General features: G+C 39.8%; 1 protein-coding gene across 5 annotated transcripts in view; it reads left to right on the top strand.

Annotated features, from left to right (window-relative positions):
* The window catches only part of LOC121277368 (protein unc-13 homolog B-like), a 710,648-nt gene that overhangs the window by 511,675 nt on the left and 181,296 nt on the right, over positions 1 to 17,677 (top strand). For all 5 annotated transcript variants that reach the window (XM_041186756.1, XM_041186790.1, XM_041186765.1 and 2 more), the window contains 2 exons: positions 2,095 to 2,147; positions 12,229 to 12,307. In XM_041186756.1, coding sequence (XP_041042690.1) covers positions 2,095 to 2,147; positions 12,229 to 12,307 — 132 coding nt within the window. The remainder of the gene's footprint in view (positions 1 to 2,094; positions 2,148 to 12,228; positions 12,308 to 17,677) is intronic.

Genomic DNA, 17,677 nt, shown 5'->3' with positions numbered 1-17,677 from the left:
AGGAAAAACATGAAACCTCACCCACAGGTGGGATGAGGTTTCATGAAGGATTGAAAATGTGCACAAAATGTTTAAATATAAGAAATTGACATGTCCCAGCTCATGTGACAGTGTCACATGAGGGGACATATTAGGAATATTTTTTCCCTTCCACAAAATTTTTAAAACTTCCACCGATCTCTCTGAGGTGGCACTTTGCCTCAGGGAGATCTGTATGCTCTTTCGTGCGCATGCGCGAAAGATCCCATTCCCGGCTCACGGAATTCCCTCCTGCCCGCATTGCTAGTTAACATCATTTCATTTAAACGTGGAGAAGTGTAGTTTTTTTTTTTAAACTGCATAATTCAGAGTTATGAAAAGCCTGCTCAATATTGATTGAACTCACAGAAAATGCAGGTTTTGTTCATTTCTATAAATACTTAGATAAGTGAGTGATACCTATAAACACTCTAAATTAAAACTGTTTCTTGTATAAGCCGTTAGCTAATTTTACTTTTGAAGTTCAATGTCTTTGTCATGCACAGTGTATAGTGAGAATTATTTTTTTCTTTAAGCTAGAAAAAGTTGTTCTCTCTGGACCAGTTATTACTGAAGGAATTAATTGCTGTACTGGGGGATAGGAAGAACAGTTTACACGCACAAAACCTGGACCCACAAATGACACCTCAGCCTTACGATACAGATAAATCTGAAAATCAATGCTAAAGGGAGTGCAGGTGCTGAGGGAGCTGGGGGTATATGTGCAAAAAATGTGAAGGTGGCAGGACAGGTTGAAAAGGTGATTAGTAAGGCTTGTGGAATCTTGGGAAAATTGAGACGCAAGTACCAAAACAAAGAAGTCCTGCTGAATACAGATTTTGCCTCAAGTGGAGAATTGTGTCCAGCTCTGGGCACCACACTTCAGAAAAGATGTGAAGGAATTAGAGAGGGTGCAGAAAAGATTTTCAAGAATGGTTCCAGGGATGAGGAACTCCAGTTATTTAGATAGATTGGAGAAGGTGAGGATGTTCTCTTTAGAGAAGGTCGAGAGAACATTAATAGAAGTGCTCATAATCATAAGAGGCCTGGACAGATTAGAAAGGAAGAAACTGTTCCCATTAACGAAAGGAAGAAGAAGCAGAGAGCACCAAATTAAGGGGAATGGCAAAATAACCAAACTGACATAAGGAATATGTGGTGAGGGGTTAGGATCTGGATTCACTGCCTTACATCGTGGCTTTCAGAAGGATATTGGACAATTACCTGAAGAAAAAAAATTGCAGGGCTGTGGGGCAAGGCAGAGGAGTGAGACTAGCTGAGTTGCTCTTGCAGAGGACTGGCACGGACACAATGAACTTAATGGCAACTTTCTGTACTGTGAACCATTCTGTGATTCTATCAAAAGAAGGTATAATGCAGAAATTCCTAACTTGTGCGTCATGTAAAAGATTGAGCTCCAAATTTCAAAACCGATTATTAAAGAAACAGCTTTCAATTTCTAGCAAAGAATGGGGTATAGTCAAAATGTCTAAACAGCTTTGTCTCTACCCAGTGACATTGAGAATGGGAATACCAATGTGAATGCTTGCTAAGGGTGCATGCAAACTTCAATTTACATGTGCACAACTACACTTTTTTGATCACAGTGAAGCAGTTAATAAAATAAACCTTTTGTGCTGCAGAGCAGCTGGGGATCACCATAACCTGTTAATACATTCAGGCTCATCATATGTATCTAAACTCGTATTGAACATACAATTTGTTCTTCCTAATTTACCTTCTGTCTTTGTAATCATGTAGATTTGGAATATTATTGAAGTTTTGTTTTTGATTAAATCTTCATTGAACAGATCATTTAATTTTCTGTGTAATAAAGAAACTTTACAACTTCCACCCCCCCTCCCCTCCCCACCACCATTCATCATTCTCTTGTCTTTTATGATTATTATCGTTGCTGTGTTTCAACACAGACATTTGTTGTTGTTCTGCATTTGGAAACAGGATAGTACAATGGCAACTTGAGCTGATTTTTTAGTAAATACATTTGTCTGGCTAATTTGCAACTTAATTTATATTTCATAAATGTTCATTCCTCTTTTAAAAAAAAAACACTAGGCTCAACTCGGAGGTGATGGAGATCCATCAAAGCCACCTTGGTTTAAAGGAGGGTAAGTAATTCCTCTGTTGTCTCCAGAAAGTAATGTTATTAATGGAAGCATCCATTCTTTCCAGATAAAGTTCAAGATTTGCTGAAGTGTAATAATATATAAATTTGGCTTAATGTCAAAGTATGCGGTAAAGTTTCTAAAATTTAGAAATAACCTTTCAGAAATTAATGATATCATATAAATGGCCACACCTTGTGAATTGTTTTGTATATGTCAGAGGTGAGCTTTCTTCATTGCTCCTACTTCATAATGAGTTTCACATCACATGTAGAATTGGTATGATTTTTCATAGAAATGTAGGTTACTACATTGTGGAATTTTCATGCAATCAGATCCTGACAAGCCATCCTGGAAACATTTGACACTCTGCAGTTCACACATCTGTCAAGGAAGCAACAGCTTCAATATTTGCAATGGTTAACATCTTCAAGACTTTTCCTGTGGAATGAAACACTAGCCAGCCAGGGCTTTTAAGTTCCACCATATGACAGTGTTTCCTTGATTGCACATGAGTGCACAGTATCCACACTTGCTCTGGTACTTTTCATAATCAACTCTAAGGTCCTCATGAAGGTGAAAGCATTCCACTAAATTTGTGTTCAGTTGGGATCTGATCATAGAAACTTTGATTATGTTAGTGGCCATTATCCAGGAAGCAGCCATGTAATCTTCATGCACAGCACTGTTCTGCCCACATTATTCAAAGGAGTAAAAGTACCAGATGGATAGTTCTTAGAACAGAGCTGTCCTCTGTATCTCTGGCTCTTGACTCCACTGAGAACCCTGAAAGAGTAGGGGAGCACATTGGCCTGGACATCTCAACTTCTCCTTGAGTTCCATTTCAACCTCTGCAAAACTGTTCCAGGCAGCTTAATCACAATGCTTAATGCAAATATCAGTGATAGGAAAGATCATGGAATTCTTCATTGAAATTGCGATAGAAAGACATCAAGAAACTGAAAGTATAATAGTGTCTAAGTACAGATTTCAAAAGAGAAGGCCATACCTGACTAGCCTTATTCAATTCATTGAACGAGTCACAGCACGGATTAGGGTAATGTAATAGATGCAAGACATTTGGATTTCCAAAAAAGCCTTTAATAAGGTATCACATAGTAGACTCATGACTAAAGTCAGAGCATGTGGAGTCAGGTGTAAAGAAGCAGAATGGACAGTAAGCATTAAAACTCCAAGCAGGGTTTAAAGGGTGCTACTGAAATTGGTGAATGGTGGGAAGTGATGTTCCACATTGATCGGTGCTGGAAACAGTGCTCTTCACCAATTACATAAATGATTTAGACTTGAAATACAGTTTCAGGCTATGTGGATGAAACCACATTAGCAGATGTGGTTAATACAGAGGAGGACTGCAACAAGATACAGGGTGACATTAATAAACTTGAGCTTTTTTTTATTCATTCATGAGATTTGGGCTTCATTGGCTGGGCTAGCATTTATTGCCCATCCTTAGTTGCCATTGAGAAGGTGGTGGTGTGCTGCCTTCTTGAACCGCTGCAGTCCATGTTCAAATAGCAAATGAGCTTCAATATGTATTAGTGTGAGGTAGTTCATTTTGAAATGAAGAATAAGTAGGCCACATGCTCCTTGGAAATGTGTCTAAATGAGGGATTTGGAGGTAGAGATACTCAGATCACTAAAAGTAGTGATATAGGTTAATAAGGCCATAATAAAAGCAAACACATTTCTGGGATTCATTTCTGACAGGCTAGAATTGAAAAGCAGAAAAGTTGTGTTACAGTTGTATGGAACCTTGGTTAGACCAATGCTTGAAGTACCATGAACAGTACATGGTCTCCATGTTATAAAAAGGATATAGAGCGTTGTGACCAAGTCCAGAGGGCTGAATAAATTCCTCTTTCCCACTCCTGAGGCTGGCTTGAATTTTGAATTCATTGAACAAGTCACAGGATGGATTAGGGTAATGTAATAGATGCAAGATATTTGGATTTCCAAAAAAGCCTTTAATAAGGTATCACATAGTAGACTCATGACTAAAGTCAGAGCATGTGGAGTCAGGTGTAAAGAAGCAGAATGGACAGTAAGCATAAAACTCCAAGCAGGGTTTAAAGGGTGCTACTGAAATTGGTGAATGGTGGGAAGTGATGTTCCACATTGATCGGTGCTGGAAACAATGCTCTTCACCAATTACATAAACGATTTGAATTTTTTTTAAAAGCATGTTACCTTTTTTTTAATCCAGTGTTTTGGTGCTTTGCTGTGTATAAAACTATATGAAGACATAAACCAGCCAGATCTCTTGAGTTAACAAGTGAGGAGTAAGTTGAATTGTTTAAAAACTCACCTCAGGTAAAAATATAAGACATATTAAAAAGGTAAAAGCATGTCCCGAATCCTGCGGCGTATACACATACACACACGCACACACACTAGCATGCAAAACAGAACTACTTACAGGACAATGGAGGTGGAATTAAAGTTACTAAGAAAATGAAGAAACATATGTTCTGATGTTCCTTTGGTGGTCTTGAAATTCCAGTGGGGTTGCAGCCGATGTAAGCTGAAATTTCAGGACACAGTCTCTTTTAAACTGTAATCCATCTTTTTCCAAAGTAGATGCTATGACACTTCAAGTTTCTTATGAATACATGAAATAGAAGCAGAAGTAGACCACTTGGCCCCTCAAGCCTGCTCCACCATTCAATAAGATCATGGCTGGTCTGTTTGTGTTTCGAATTCCACATTCCCATCCATCCACGTTAACCTTTGATTCCCTTGCCTAACAAGAACCTATCAACCTCCAACTTAAAAATATTCAATAACCTCACCTCCACTGCCTTCTGAAGCAGAGAGTTCCAAAGTTGCACAACCTTGTGAAAGAAAAACTTCCCATCATCTCTGTCCTAAAATGGGCAACCCCTAATTTTAAAATAGTACCCCCAGAGGAAATATCCTTTCCCTATCCACCTCATTGCTACCATTCAGTATCTTATATGCTTCAATCAAGTCACCCCTCACCCTTCTAAACTCCAGTGGAAACAAGTCTGTTTAACCTATTCTCATAAGACAACCCGCTCATTCCAAGTATCAATCAAGTAAGCCTCCTTTGAACCACGTCCAATGCATTTACATGCTTCCTTAAATAGGGAGGCCAAAACTGCACACAGTATTCGAAATATGGTCTCACCAATGCCCTGTATAACTGAGGCATAACATCCTTACTTTTATGTTCAATTCCTCTCTTAATAAAGGATAGCATTTCATTAGTCTTTTTAATTACTTAATGTACCTGCACACTAATGTTTTGTGACTCATGCACCTAGATCCCTCTGCAGCTGGGGTTTCTGCAGCCGTTCTCCATTTAAGTAATACTCTGCTTTTTTATTCTTCCTGTCAGAGTGAACAACTTCACATTTTCCAACACTATACTCCATCTATCATATTTTTGCCCACTCACTCAACCTATCTATATCTGTCTGCAATCTCCTTATGTCCTCTTTACAGCATTTTTCCTATCTTTGTGTCATCTGCAAATTTAGTTATCATGCCTTCACTTCCCTCATCTAAGCCATTGATATAAATTGTAAAAAGTTGAGGCCCCAGCACAGACCCCTGCAGGACTTCACTTGTCACATCTTGCCGATCAGAAAAAGACCCATTTATTCATACTTCCTGTTTTCTGCCACCCAGCCATTCTTCTATCCATGCTAATATGTTACCCACTACACCATGTGCTTTTATTTTCTGCAATAACCTTTGATGCAATAACCTTGTCAAGGAAGTCCAAGTACAGCATATCTACAGGCTCCCCCTTATCCACAACACATGTTACTCCTTCAAAGAACTCCAATAAATAGGTTAAACATGATTTCCCTTTCACAAAACCATGCTGACTCTTCCCGATTATCTTGAGTTTCTCTAAGTTCCCAGCTATAGCCCCCTTAATGATCAATTCTAACACCTTCCTTACGACAGTGGCCTATAACTTCCTATTTTCTGCCTCCCTCCCTTCTTGAATAGAGGAGTTATATTTGCTACTTCCCTGTCTGAAGGAGCCTTTTCAGAATCTAGGAAATTTTGGAAAATTAACACCAACGCATCTCCTCCCTCATTAACCACCTCTTTTAAGACCCTAGGATGAAGTCCATCAGGACCCGGAGACTTGTCAGCCCGCAGCTCCATCAGTTTGCTCAGTATCGCTTCCCTGTTGATTGTAATTTCACCAGGTTTCCCTCTCCCTTTCACCTTCTGATTTACAGCTATTATTGGAATTTTTTTTATCCTCTATAGTGAACACAGACACAAAATACTTGTTCATTCCATCTGCCATTCCTTTATTATCTCTTATTAACTCCTCATTGTCACTCTTTAGAGGACCAACACTCACTTTATTTTTTAAATACCTGTTGCTATCTGATTTTACATTTCTGGCCAGCTTCCTCTCATACTCTAATTTCTTACTCCTGATTAACTTTTTAGTCACTATCTGCTGTTCTTTACATTCTGACCAATCATCTGACCTGCCACTAACCTTTGCACAGTTTTATGCTTTTTCTTTAAGTTTGATGCTTTCCTTAACTTCTTCAGTTAACCATAGATCGTAGGTCTTCCCTTTAGAATTTTTCTTTATAGTAGGAATATACTTATTCTGAGTATTCTGAAATATCCCCTTGTGAGCACCTCAGACAATTGCATAGTCTGAGGCTCGTCCACTACTGTCTGCTCGGTCCCATAACCTGTCTCACTAATGGTCACTGTTATGACCGATGCAGTTGGTAAAGCGGAATTATTTAAAAATCCCAGAGGGAAACTTTAAACAACTATCAAAATCAATAATTTTAAGTGTTACATTTGAGATGCGACTCTAAATTCAGGAATCAGACCATCAGTTCTCGAGGCTTTACATTTAACTAAATGAAACATTTTATTACATTACACAGGTTAATAAATACATGGATACAAATTACTACTATCCCAACTTTTAACAAATTCCCAAACTAATTTCCATTAAGGCAACAGCAACCCATAGACTTAACCAAAACACCAGGCAAAGCATTTTCACCTTACAAATTCAAAATGAGGTTCTTTTCACTTGGTTCCTGTGGAGCCAGTTGGAAGCTTGCAGCTACCCTTTGATCTTACATTGCCTCTGCTCTGCACACCCAAAAACTGCTGAAGTTATACCTACCATCACTGATTGAATTCAAATTCTCATTGTCTCACCAGCCTCTTTGAACTTCAGCTTTTAACAATGAAACCACTTTCATAGTACCAATTTTATTAGTAATATAAACATACGGCTTGGTATCTGCTAGATAGTCATCAGTTTTCACCCCACTTCTTGAATGTTCTATTCAAAAAATGCAAATGCATGCTATCTCTCTTACATATTAAAGCTAGTACCCTGACTAGCTGGCTTTAATCCAATTAAGTTCACACCCACAGACTAAGCCTCTATTGTAAAAGAAAAATGTTTTCCAAAATATTATATGCATTAATAGCTTCATGACAGTCACATCCCCCTGTCCCTCACCGCTGACCAAAACAGGTGACCCTATTCTAAGAGGCATGACCGTCTTCTGGAACAAAGTGTCCGGGTATTTCTCCCCCCTCCCTTATGTTGTGCAGTTTAGCTTCCAGACTGATAATCCTGATCTGGACATCCTCTAGATGCTGACACTTTCTGCAGATGTGTTTGTCCTGGATCGCCTTGACGTCCAAAAACACCCACATTCCACAGCCGCAATATAACATCTTTGTGATGTATTCCAAAATGTTATAGAGATAGGGCCCCAAAATTGAGGATAGCAGGGGGAGAGAGATGATGCTTGTCCATTCTGCAGACACCTTTCTTTTGGATGCCACTTCCTGCAGATTCTGCTTTTTCTATTTATCTGGCAGCAGGCAAGATGGTTGCTGTGTCATGTGACTGGCCTTCACTGCTAAGTCATGGTCCAAAGGACAAGTAATAGGGTTTACCCATCAGAAATGATTAAATTCGAAATATCAAGGGATGTCTCCCACAGGACAGACGATTGATCGCCTTCATTCTGTTCAGCTGTTGGGGCAGTCACAAAATGATTGAATAGTAATACCTCAGTTACGAATCCTTGAATGAGTCATTCTTCCAAGATGGAATCTTTGATAAGATAAGGAACTCATCAACATCTCTCCAAATCTATTGCCTGTGTTGATCTTTCATCTCCATCTCCCTGGAATGGAATGTGGCTACGTAGTGATGCAAATTAGCAGCTGTTTAAAAAAATAGGCAGTGTTGTTGCTTAGCAAAAGTCCTTTTAAAGAAGTTCAGTATATATCTGACCGGCCAATTAAATCAAAGATTAATATTTCACATCGCACACGACACACTGTTGTGACAAGAGACATTGAAGAGATGTAAAAAGAAGATTTACCAGAATGATGCCAGAACTGAAAGATTATACTGTTCTCTCTAGACTGAGGAGGGGTGACCTGGTAGATGCCTTCAAGATTATGGTAGGGTTTGTAGAGTAAATGTAGAGAAGTTGTTTCCACTTGAGTGAGACCAAAGCTAAGTGCCATAATTACAAGATAGCTACTAATAAATTTATTAGAGAATTTCTTTACCCAGAGAGTGGTGAGAATGTGGAACGTGTATCATAGGGAGTATTTGAGGAAAATAGCATCAATGCATTCAAGGGGATGCTAGATAAATGTTCCTTTCTAACATACCCATCATTCTAACTTGGAAATATATCACCATTCCTTCACTGTCACTTGGTCGAAATCCTGCAGGTCCCTACCTAACAGAACTGTGGGTGTGCTTATACCATACAAACTGCAATGATTCGAGAAGGTGGTTCACCTCCTCCTCCTGAAAGACTATTAATGAAGCGCAATAAATGCTAGCCAGCAATGCCTATGTCTTATATCTCAAGAAAAGATAAACACCTGAGGAAAAGGAATAGAAGGACATGTCGATGAGGTTAGATGAAGAAGGGTGGGAGCAGGCTTGTGTGGGGAATAAACATCATTGGCCAGAATGACCTGTTTCTGCACTGTAATACTTTGTATAAAAGGAGACAATGGGTTGTACAGAGTGTTTGAAGTAGAACGTCCAAGAAGATGTGGCAGTTCGTAACTTAAGTTTGTGGCATGCATAATGGGCCTCACAAGGAATGAGCAGACTCGGCCTTTTCTTTTTCCTGATACCAGCATACTTCTTTTTCACTTTTGATCAAGGATAAGGATAACTATATTCACTCAGTGGACCTACTCCCATGTGGAATATATTCACTATATTCATATATAAAAGCTGGCATTTGGGCTTTTAGTAGAGAGTAGAGTGGAACATTTTTCTATGTAAAGGAGCTTTACTGCGCTTTCTAGTTTCTTGTACAGCCCCCAACCTCCCCATCATGGGTGCCATTGTATCATATTGGTGGGTGGAGGAGTGGGTCATGGGCAGCCCCAACTAAACTGGTAATGCAAAATCAGAGCTACAATATATATGCTCCAACCTCACAAACCAACTTGCTGACATCACCTACAGTGTCACTCAACCACTTTTTTAACACACCACATTTGCTATTTTAGTAAATATAATATAATTTAAACTTTCTTTTTGGTCACCGATCACCTATTGATCTGGCAGAAGCAGTTTCCATAATTTTCAGCTGGCTACTGTTCCTATTTATCCAGTTGGAAGTTTATTATTGGTGTAATTTCTTTGTGATGAGGCAGAGAGATGGACATTTTAACACCGAGACCTTAATATTGTTTTTTGTTGAAGACTAATAAAAATTTATTAATGGAAGAAGAATGACTGTAAATATTGTTCTGACTACTGATTTGAATTTCTGAAAAATTAATAAATTGACACAATCTTTTTAAACCAGAATAATCACATTCATGAGCGATGCAATATTTTCCAATATGACTCCCTAATGTTACACTTAGTAAATCATTGGGGTTAACAGCCATGCTTACAGAGATAGCTCTTTTCTTCCAAGTATCATTCATGAAGCGCTATATGCCCTGCAAGGAATATGGGCACAACAAAATCATGATAATGAAGGCACCATATCTGTCCCCTGATAATGGCCAATTACCTTTTTATGGTCAGATACCCTCTGGATACAAACTTTTATCTTCATGGAGGTCATAATGTTGATATGAAGAGTCCTGGTAGCTATATGGGTCCCATGTGTGACTCCTTGTACTCAAGTGGACCCTGGCACCTGGTGAAATTTGCACACCTGTCTGCTTTCCATAGAAAATATCAGGAAGGTTTTTTCTTGGACTGGATGCAACCAATGGCAAGAAATGTTGAAGTTTTGGGAAACTTACGCTCCTGTAGTATTTCTGATCCAGATGTTACATGCAGGTGTTTATGCAACCTGTCTATTGAAGCAGAAACATTGAAGTCAACTGTCCTCTGAGAAGTACATGTCATTGAGGAGTTCTTTTCCAGGGCCAGTGAATTAATCAGCTTCCCTTTGGAGAAGAGCCAGCATCATAAAAGCGCACTCCACTTCTACCATGGGGAGGAATGCCGAAAGCATTGTTTTACATGGTCATACACGCCACTATTCCCAATGCTACCCCATAAATATATAGCTCTGTCAGGTAATCAATAGGTCTGTAAGTAAAGGAGCAGAATTCTGCACAAGAATGCCTTAGTAGTTCTCATGATTCTTTTATTTTTCAGTAGCCAAGTGTCAGATTATTTGTAGGAACATAGAGACTGGAGGGAAGGCAGCTGTGGGACCAAGGATATGCAATACAACCATGGTTGATTACACCACTTTGGAACTGAAGGGCAAAACCCGAGGAGAAGTACAACTTACCACATGCTTCCGGAAAGGTGTGACTCAAGCACACCATTGAGACTCACCAAGAAACAATTCAGATACCTGGGCTAAATGAGAGAGATACTACAGCCCCATCCAGCCAAGATTTTGTAATTTAAAAATTTTGCTGGACTATGCAAAGATGCTGTGTCGCCTCTATCCATGTTTGCTCTGGCATTGCATTGAGTGTGATCCTCACCGTCAGAATTACCTTTTTTTTCAGAACTTCCTTTAGCAGTATCTTCAAAGCAGTGGCACTGAAAGGGTGACTTTTGCCTCTTGATTGTTTTGTTCCCCTGTAGTTAAAGGCAGTTTTAAAGGGAATTTTTAGAGCTGCTCATACCACATGATGAGGCTCCTGATACCATTGTTGCTGACGCTACATTATCAGTCTCTTGGATTATGGATAACTCCATGGTCAAATTTATCCTAATCTCTCATATGTTATACATGCATCTTGATAGTGCATTGTTCTGAATATGTAAACAATGTCTTTATTCGAATCCTAAGATTCACTGTTAGAATCTGACTTCTTTTGTGGAATACATTTGCACTTACTGTATATGTGTAGGAAATGCAAGTCTCTAATTTTTTATTCACTCTCAGAATGTGGGTGTCACCTGGCAATTATTGCCCATCCCTATCTGTACCTGGATGCACCTGAGTGGCTTTGTTAAGCCACTACATAGGGCAGTTAAGAGTGAACAACATTGGCATGGGACTAGTTAGGCCAGACTAGTTAATGGCAACAGGCTTCTTTTCCAAAAAATCAATTGTGAATCATTTAGGTTTTCAAGACAAACAGTAGTTTCATCATCATGCTTTTATTGATACCAACTTTTTATTTCCAGATTTATTTAATTGCAATTCAGTTGAGTGTGCTGAGAATGTGAAACTTGCTACTACATGGAATGGTTGAGGTGAATGGCATAGATGTATTTACAGGGAAGCTGGAAATGTACATGAGGGAGAAATGAATAGAAGGATATGTTGATAGAGTGAGATGAAGTAAGGTAAGGAGGCTCGTGTGCAGCATAAATACCTGCAGAGACCTGTTGGGCTGAATGCCCTGTTTCTGTATTGTAGATTATATGTAACTCAATCTAATTCTCAAAGTACGTGGTAGGATTTGAACTCACATTCACTGGATTATTAGTTTAGGTCTCCTGATTACTAGTCTAGTAACAAAACCAGTAAACTACATGATCACATGGTTATATCTGACTTTCCAAGTTCAAAGACACAAATCTGTTTTGGTGTTTTTTTTCTAGAACTGGAGGTGGGCTGTATGGTATTGACAGTATGCCAGACCTGCGGAAGAAAAAACCAATCCCCCTTGTTAGCGATCTGGTAAGTCATTTTTTTTTTCTCTTCCAGGAAATCGTTTACAAGTTGCAGGATGTATTAGGTTTTGTTACTGCCATTGCTGATGTTCTGTGCTCTGATTTTCTTTGTTGCTTTACACTCAACCGTTAACCAAAGGCGAGATCAGGATTCTGAGATAACAGGAATAATTTGCTTGACATTAAGCTAAGGTTTTTGTCCATGCATTTGTGGGCAGGCAACTTAAGGAATGCCTTAATGGGAGATTGCTGAGCGGGAAAAGCTATGTAGTTAAATAGTGTTAGAGCATCTGGCATACCATATTGGTTGAAATCAAAATACTGCGGATGCTGGAAATCTGAAATAAAAACAGAAATGTTGGAAAAACACAGCATCTGTGGAGAGAAAAACAGAATTAACATTTTGAGTCCGTAGAAATGTAATGAAATTTATACTGTTTAAGTGGGGTGGAGCAGGTGAAGCTGGATAGAAGGTCAGCGATAGGTGGGGGCAAAGGAGAGATTGACAAAGATGTCATGGACACAAGACAGAGGGAGTGTTAATGGTAATGTTTTCATGAATCCAAATGAATCCAAATCCATATATCCAAATTCTAATTCATGGGATTCATTGGTTTCATGAAACCAAAACATTGGTTTCTGTTCATGATATAATTTTGTAACAGTGACTTCATTTCCTTTTCAAAACAGAATCATCTGCTATTGTTTCAGCTACTTGAAGCCATTCAATTTATGTCTGCAAACCAGCTCTAGTACCTGTGGGGTTACTGCCCTTTCTTTGTTGCCTGTTTAATATATGTCCTTGTACATATTTCTGTAAGGTTGCACTGAGCTGTATGTTGCTCAGCTGCATTTGTTAAGCAGACTTAATAGTAGTCTGAACATATTTAACAGATGGTATTGATTATTAAATCAATACTATGTTCTGTTGATTCTGTACTTTTAAAAAATCCTTGCTTGTTAAGTGATTGAATTATTGCTGGTCGCAAGAAAAAATAGTTTTTCCATCTTGTGATTTTAGCGGAATAAAAATAAATGATTTGGCTTTTTCAGTTTCTTGTGAAGGCGAATTCTTTTAAACGATCTATAATTCAATAAAAAATATTCAATTTAGGAACGTTAATCAATAGATTGTAAAACTGGGTAAGTAGTAAATCAAGCATCCAATCCAAAACCAACCTTATTCTCTCAGAGCGGGTTAGATTAAAATTAGGGCTATAGTTTCTGAAACGGGTCCTTTCTAGAAGTGAAGTGGTAATAATATGACATGATTGTTGTTAGCATCAGAAGAGTTGAACTCTGCAATAACATTTTGTAATTTTTTTGTATGCAAACATTCCTTTTGTGCAGGCCATGGTAAGTGGTACTATAATCTCCCCAATAAACAAAAAAGGAGCTTTATGCTTGTTGACCCTCAACCTCCCACTTCCTTGTTTCATCATACCTTATAGCATTTCCATGATAGCTTCCACTCCTGCACATTGATTATTTTAAAATATATAAGACACATGAACCTTATATACAAAGCTGATTTCTGTAAAGGATTCATGGGGTAGAATTTTATTGCTAAATCATGGGCCTGAATTTTCAGTTCGACCGGGAAACGGATCACCGACTGTGATTTCATGTTGGCTGGCCAATTAAAGGCCAGCCAGTGTGAAACGCATGCTGAAAAGCTCAGCACTGCCAGGGTTGGAGCGGGAAGAGGGCGGGCAATGACGTTGGCACAGGCCAGCGCTGACAGAAAGGTCCCTGACACCAGAGACTTGCCTCAGGGAGATGTGGACCTGAAACATCAAATATAAAGGTTTCAAAAGCTGAAAAAAGTGTCCATGCATCATAATCAGTCACCTGAAAGTTTAGCTTATAAAAATGCTGTCCACAGAAATTTATTTATATTTTATTTCATCACGGAAATCTCATCCCGCCCGTGGATGAGGTTTGTTGAAAAATGCAAAGGCCGCCTGGCTGATTTGTCCATTCGCCAACCGTAAGGTTGGACGGGCGACAAAAAAGTGCCATTAGTGAGCTTAATTGCCCTCTTGATTGTTGGCAGGCGCGCTTCTGATTTTTGCACACTTGCCCGACATCAGCTCGCACAATTTCACATCTGATCGGGTCGGATGTGCGCCTGCCCATAGTGTCAGTATGTGTCACATTAGTGCTATAGTTACAGGTGGAGAAACAAAGCAATAATTTCATTCTATCCCTCATTAACAGTGCTTCAGGTTTACCACAGGAACCCAGGAATTACCTCCATACTTGTGTCCAAATGCTTCTTAAATGTTATGAGTGTTTCTGCCTCTACCACCCTTTCAGGCAGTGAGTTCCAGATTCCCACCACCCTCTGGGTGAAAAAATTCTTCTTCACATCCCCTCTAAACCTCCTGCCCCTTACCTTAAATCTATGCCCTCTGGTTATTGATCCCTCCACCAAGGGGAAAAGTTCTTTCCTGTCTACTCTATCTATGCCCCTCATAATTTTATACACCTCCATCATGTCCCCCCTCAATCTCCTCTAGTCCAGGGAAAATAACCCCAGCCTATCCAATCTCTCCTCATAACTAAAACTCTCCAGCCCAGGCAACATCCTGGTAAATCTCCTCAGCGCGCTCTTGAATGCAATCACATCCTTCCTATAATACGAATTCCAAAATTGCCCATAATACTCTAGCTGTGACCTAACCAGCATTTTATACAGTTCCAGCATAACCTCCCTGCTCTTATATTCTATGCTTCGGTTAATAAAGGCAAGTATCCCATATGTCTTCTTAACCACCTTATCTACATGTCCCGCTACCTTAAGGGACCGGTGGACATGGACACCAAGGTCCCTCTGATCCTCGGTACTTCCCAGGGTCCTACCATTCATCGTGTATTCCCGTGCCTTGTTTGTCCTGCCCAAGAGCATCACCTCACATTTATCTGGATTAAATTCCATTTGCCACCGATCAGCCCATCTGACCAGCCCGTCTATATCCTTCTCTAATCTAAGGCTATTCTCCTCACTATTTACCACCCCACCAATTTTCATTGTCATCCGCGATTTTACTGATCAATCCTCCTACATTCAAGTCTAAATCATTTATATATACCACAAACAGCAAGGGATCCAACACCGATCCCTGTGGAACCCCACCGGACACAGGCATCCAGTCACAAAACCACCCCTCGACCATCACCCTCTGCTTCCTGCCACTCAGCCAATTCTGAATCCAATTTGCCAAATTGCCTTGGATTCCATGGGCTCTTAATTTTGTTATCAGTCTCCCATGCGGGACCTTATCAAAAGCCTTGTTGAAGTCCAAGTAGACTATGTCAAATGCATTGCCTTCATCTACACACCTGGTCACCTCTTCGAAAAATTCAATCAAATTAGTTAGACATGAACTCTCTTTAACAAAACCAAGCTGACTGTCCTTGATTAATCTCTGCCTCTCCAAGTCTAGATTGATTCTGTCCCAAAGAATTGCTTCCAATAGTTTCCCCACCACTGAGGTTAGACTGACTGGCCTGTAGTTCCCTGGTTTATCCGTTCCTCCCTTCTTGAATAACTGTACCACCCTGGCTGTCCTCCAATCCTCTGGTGCCTCTCCTGTGGCCAGAGAAGTATTGAAAATTTTTGCCAGTACCCCTGTTATCTCCTCCCTTGCCTCACTCAACAGCCTGGGATACATTTCATCCGGGCCTGGAGATTTATCTACTTTCAAGCTTGCCAGACCACTTAGAACTTCCTCCCTTTCTTGCTAATGTCTTTAATTATATCACAGTCCTTCTGCCTGATTTCCATACCCACGTCCCTCTCGCTTGTGAACACCGACACAATCATTCAGAACCCTACCTACGTCTTCCGGCCCCACACACAAATTAACACTGTAGTCCTTAATGGGCCTTACTCTTTCCCTCGTTATCCTCTTACTGTTAATGTACTTGTAAAATAACTGGACTTTCCTTTATTTTACCTGCCAATGTTTTTGCATGCCCCCTTTTTGCTCTCCTAATTTCCTTCTTAAGTTCCCCCTACACGCTACATTCTATACGCCTCTAGGGCTTCAGCTGTTTTGAGCCCTCAGTATCTGCCATAAGCCTCCCTTTTTCTCTCTATCTAATCCTCTATATCCTTCGACATCCAGGGTTCCCTGGATTTGTTGGTCCCACCCTTTATCTTTACTGGAATATGTTAGCCCTGTACTCTGCCAATTTCCTTCTTGACTGAGTCCCACTGCTCTGACGCAGATTTACCTAAAAGTAGCTGCTTCCAGTCCACTTTGGCCAAATCATATCTGACTTTATTAAAATCAGCCTTCCCCCAATTTAGAACTCTGATTTCTGGCCCATCCTTGTCCTTTTCCATAACAACCCTGAATCTAAGGAGTTACGATCACTATCTGAAAAATGCTCCCCCACTGATACCTCTACCACTTGCCTTGCTTCATTCCCTAAAATTAAGTCCAGGACTGCCCCCTCTCTTGTAGGACCTTCTATGTACTGGCTTAAAAAACTCTCCTGGATGCATTTTAAGAATTCCGCTCCCTCTAAGCCTATCACACTATGACTAACCCAGTTAATGTTGGGGAAGTTGAAATCCCCCACTATTGCTACCCTATTATTTTATGGTGATTTGGTAAAAGTTTGGCCCTTTACGTGTGCTCTTCTGATTCACACCAATTTTTACATTTTGCATTTGAGCATATTCTAGTTCGATTGGCAGAGAATTATGACACATCTTGAGATTAGGAAAATGGCCATGGGAATTGGTGCATTTTTCAGATTAACTTCAGGCTTGTGCTCATGCAGAGAAATTCAAGACCTTCAAGGTTTATAATTTCTGCAAATTGTAGCCAAGTAGCACCAATAATATCTTGAAGTGGAATACACAGTTATGCTAATTTCTACCTTATTCCTAATGGGGCTAAAATTTCAGACCGCCTTGGTACCAGTTTCCTAATATTTTTGGTAATATTCTGGGAAGCACCTTTTCTCCTGACGGTGCCCTCCTGACAATATTGACTCACATAAGGATAGAGTTTCACAAGTATCCTTCAATACCAAGGGCTAAATGTGTTAGCTTGGACAGTAAGTTTTGTCACCTCTGAGTCACAAGGTCATGGGTTCAAGTCCCACTCCAGGACCTGAGCACAATAATCAACGTTGACTCTGCAGTACTGAGGGAGTGCTGTACTGTTGGAGGTGCCATCTTTCAGATGAGACATTAAACTAAGGCTCCTTTTACCCTTTCAGGTGGGCATGAAATTCCCATGGCACTATTTTGAAGAAGTGCATGGGAGTTATCCCCAGTGTCTTGAACAATATCTATCCCCCAGTCAGCATCACAAAAACAGATAACCTGGCCATTTTCACATTGCTGTTTGCAATG

This window comes from Carcharodon carcharias, chromosome 1, assembly GCF_017639515.1.
Source record: "Carcharodon carcharias isolate sCarCar2 chromosome 1, sCarCar2.pri, whole genome shotgun sequence".
In the NCBI taxonomy this organism is placed as follows: Eukaryota; Metazoa; Chordata; class Chondrichthyes; order Lamniformes; family Lamnidae; genus Carcharodon; species Carcharodon carcharias.
The sequence above is the reverse complement of the archived record's forward strand: the minus strand, read 5'-3'. Positions and strand labels throughout refer to the sequence as shown.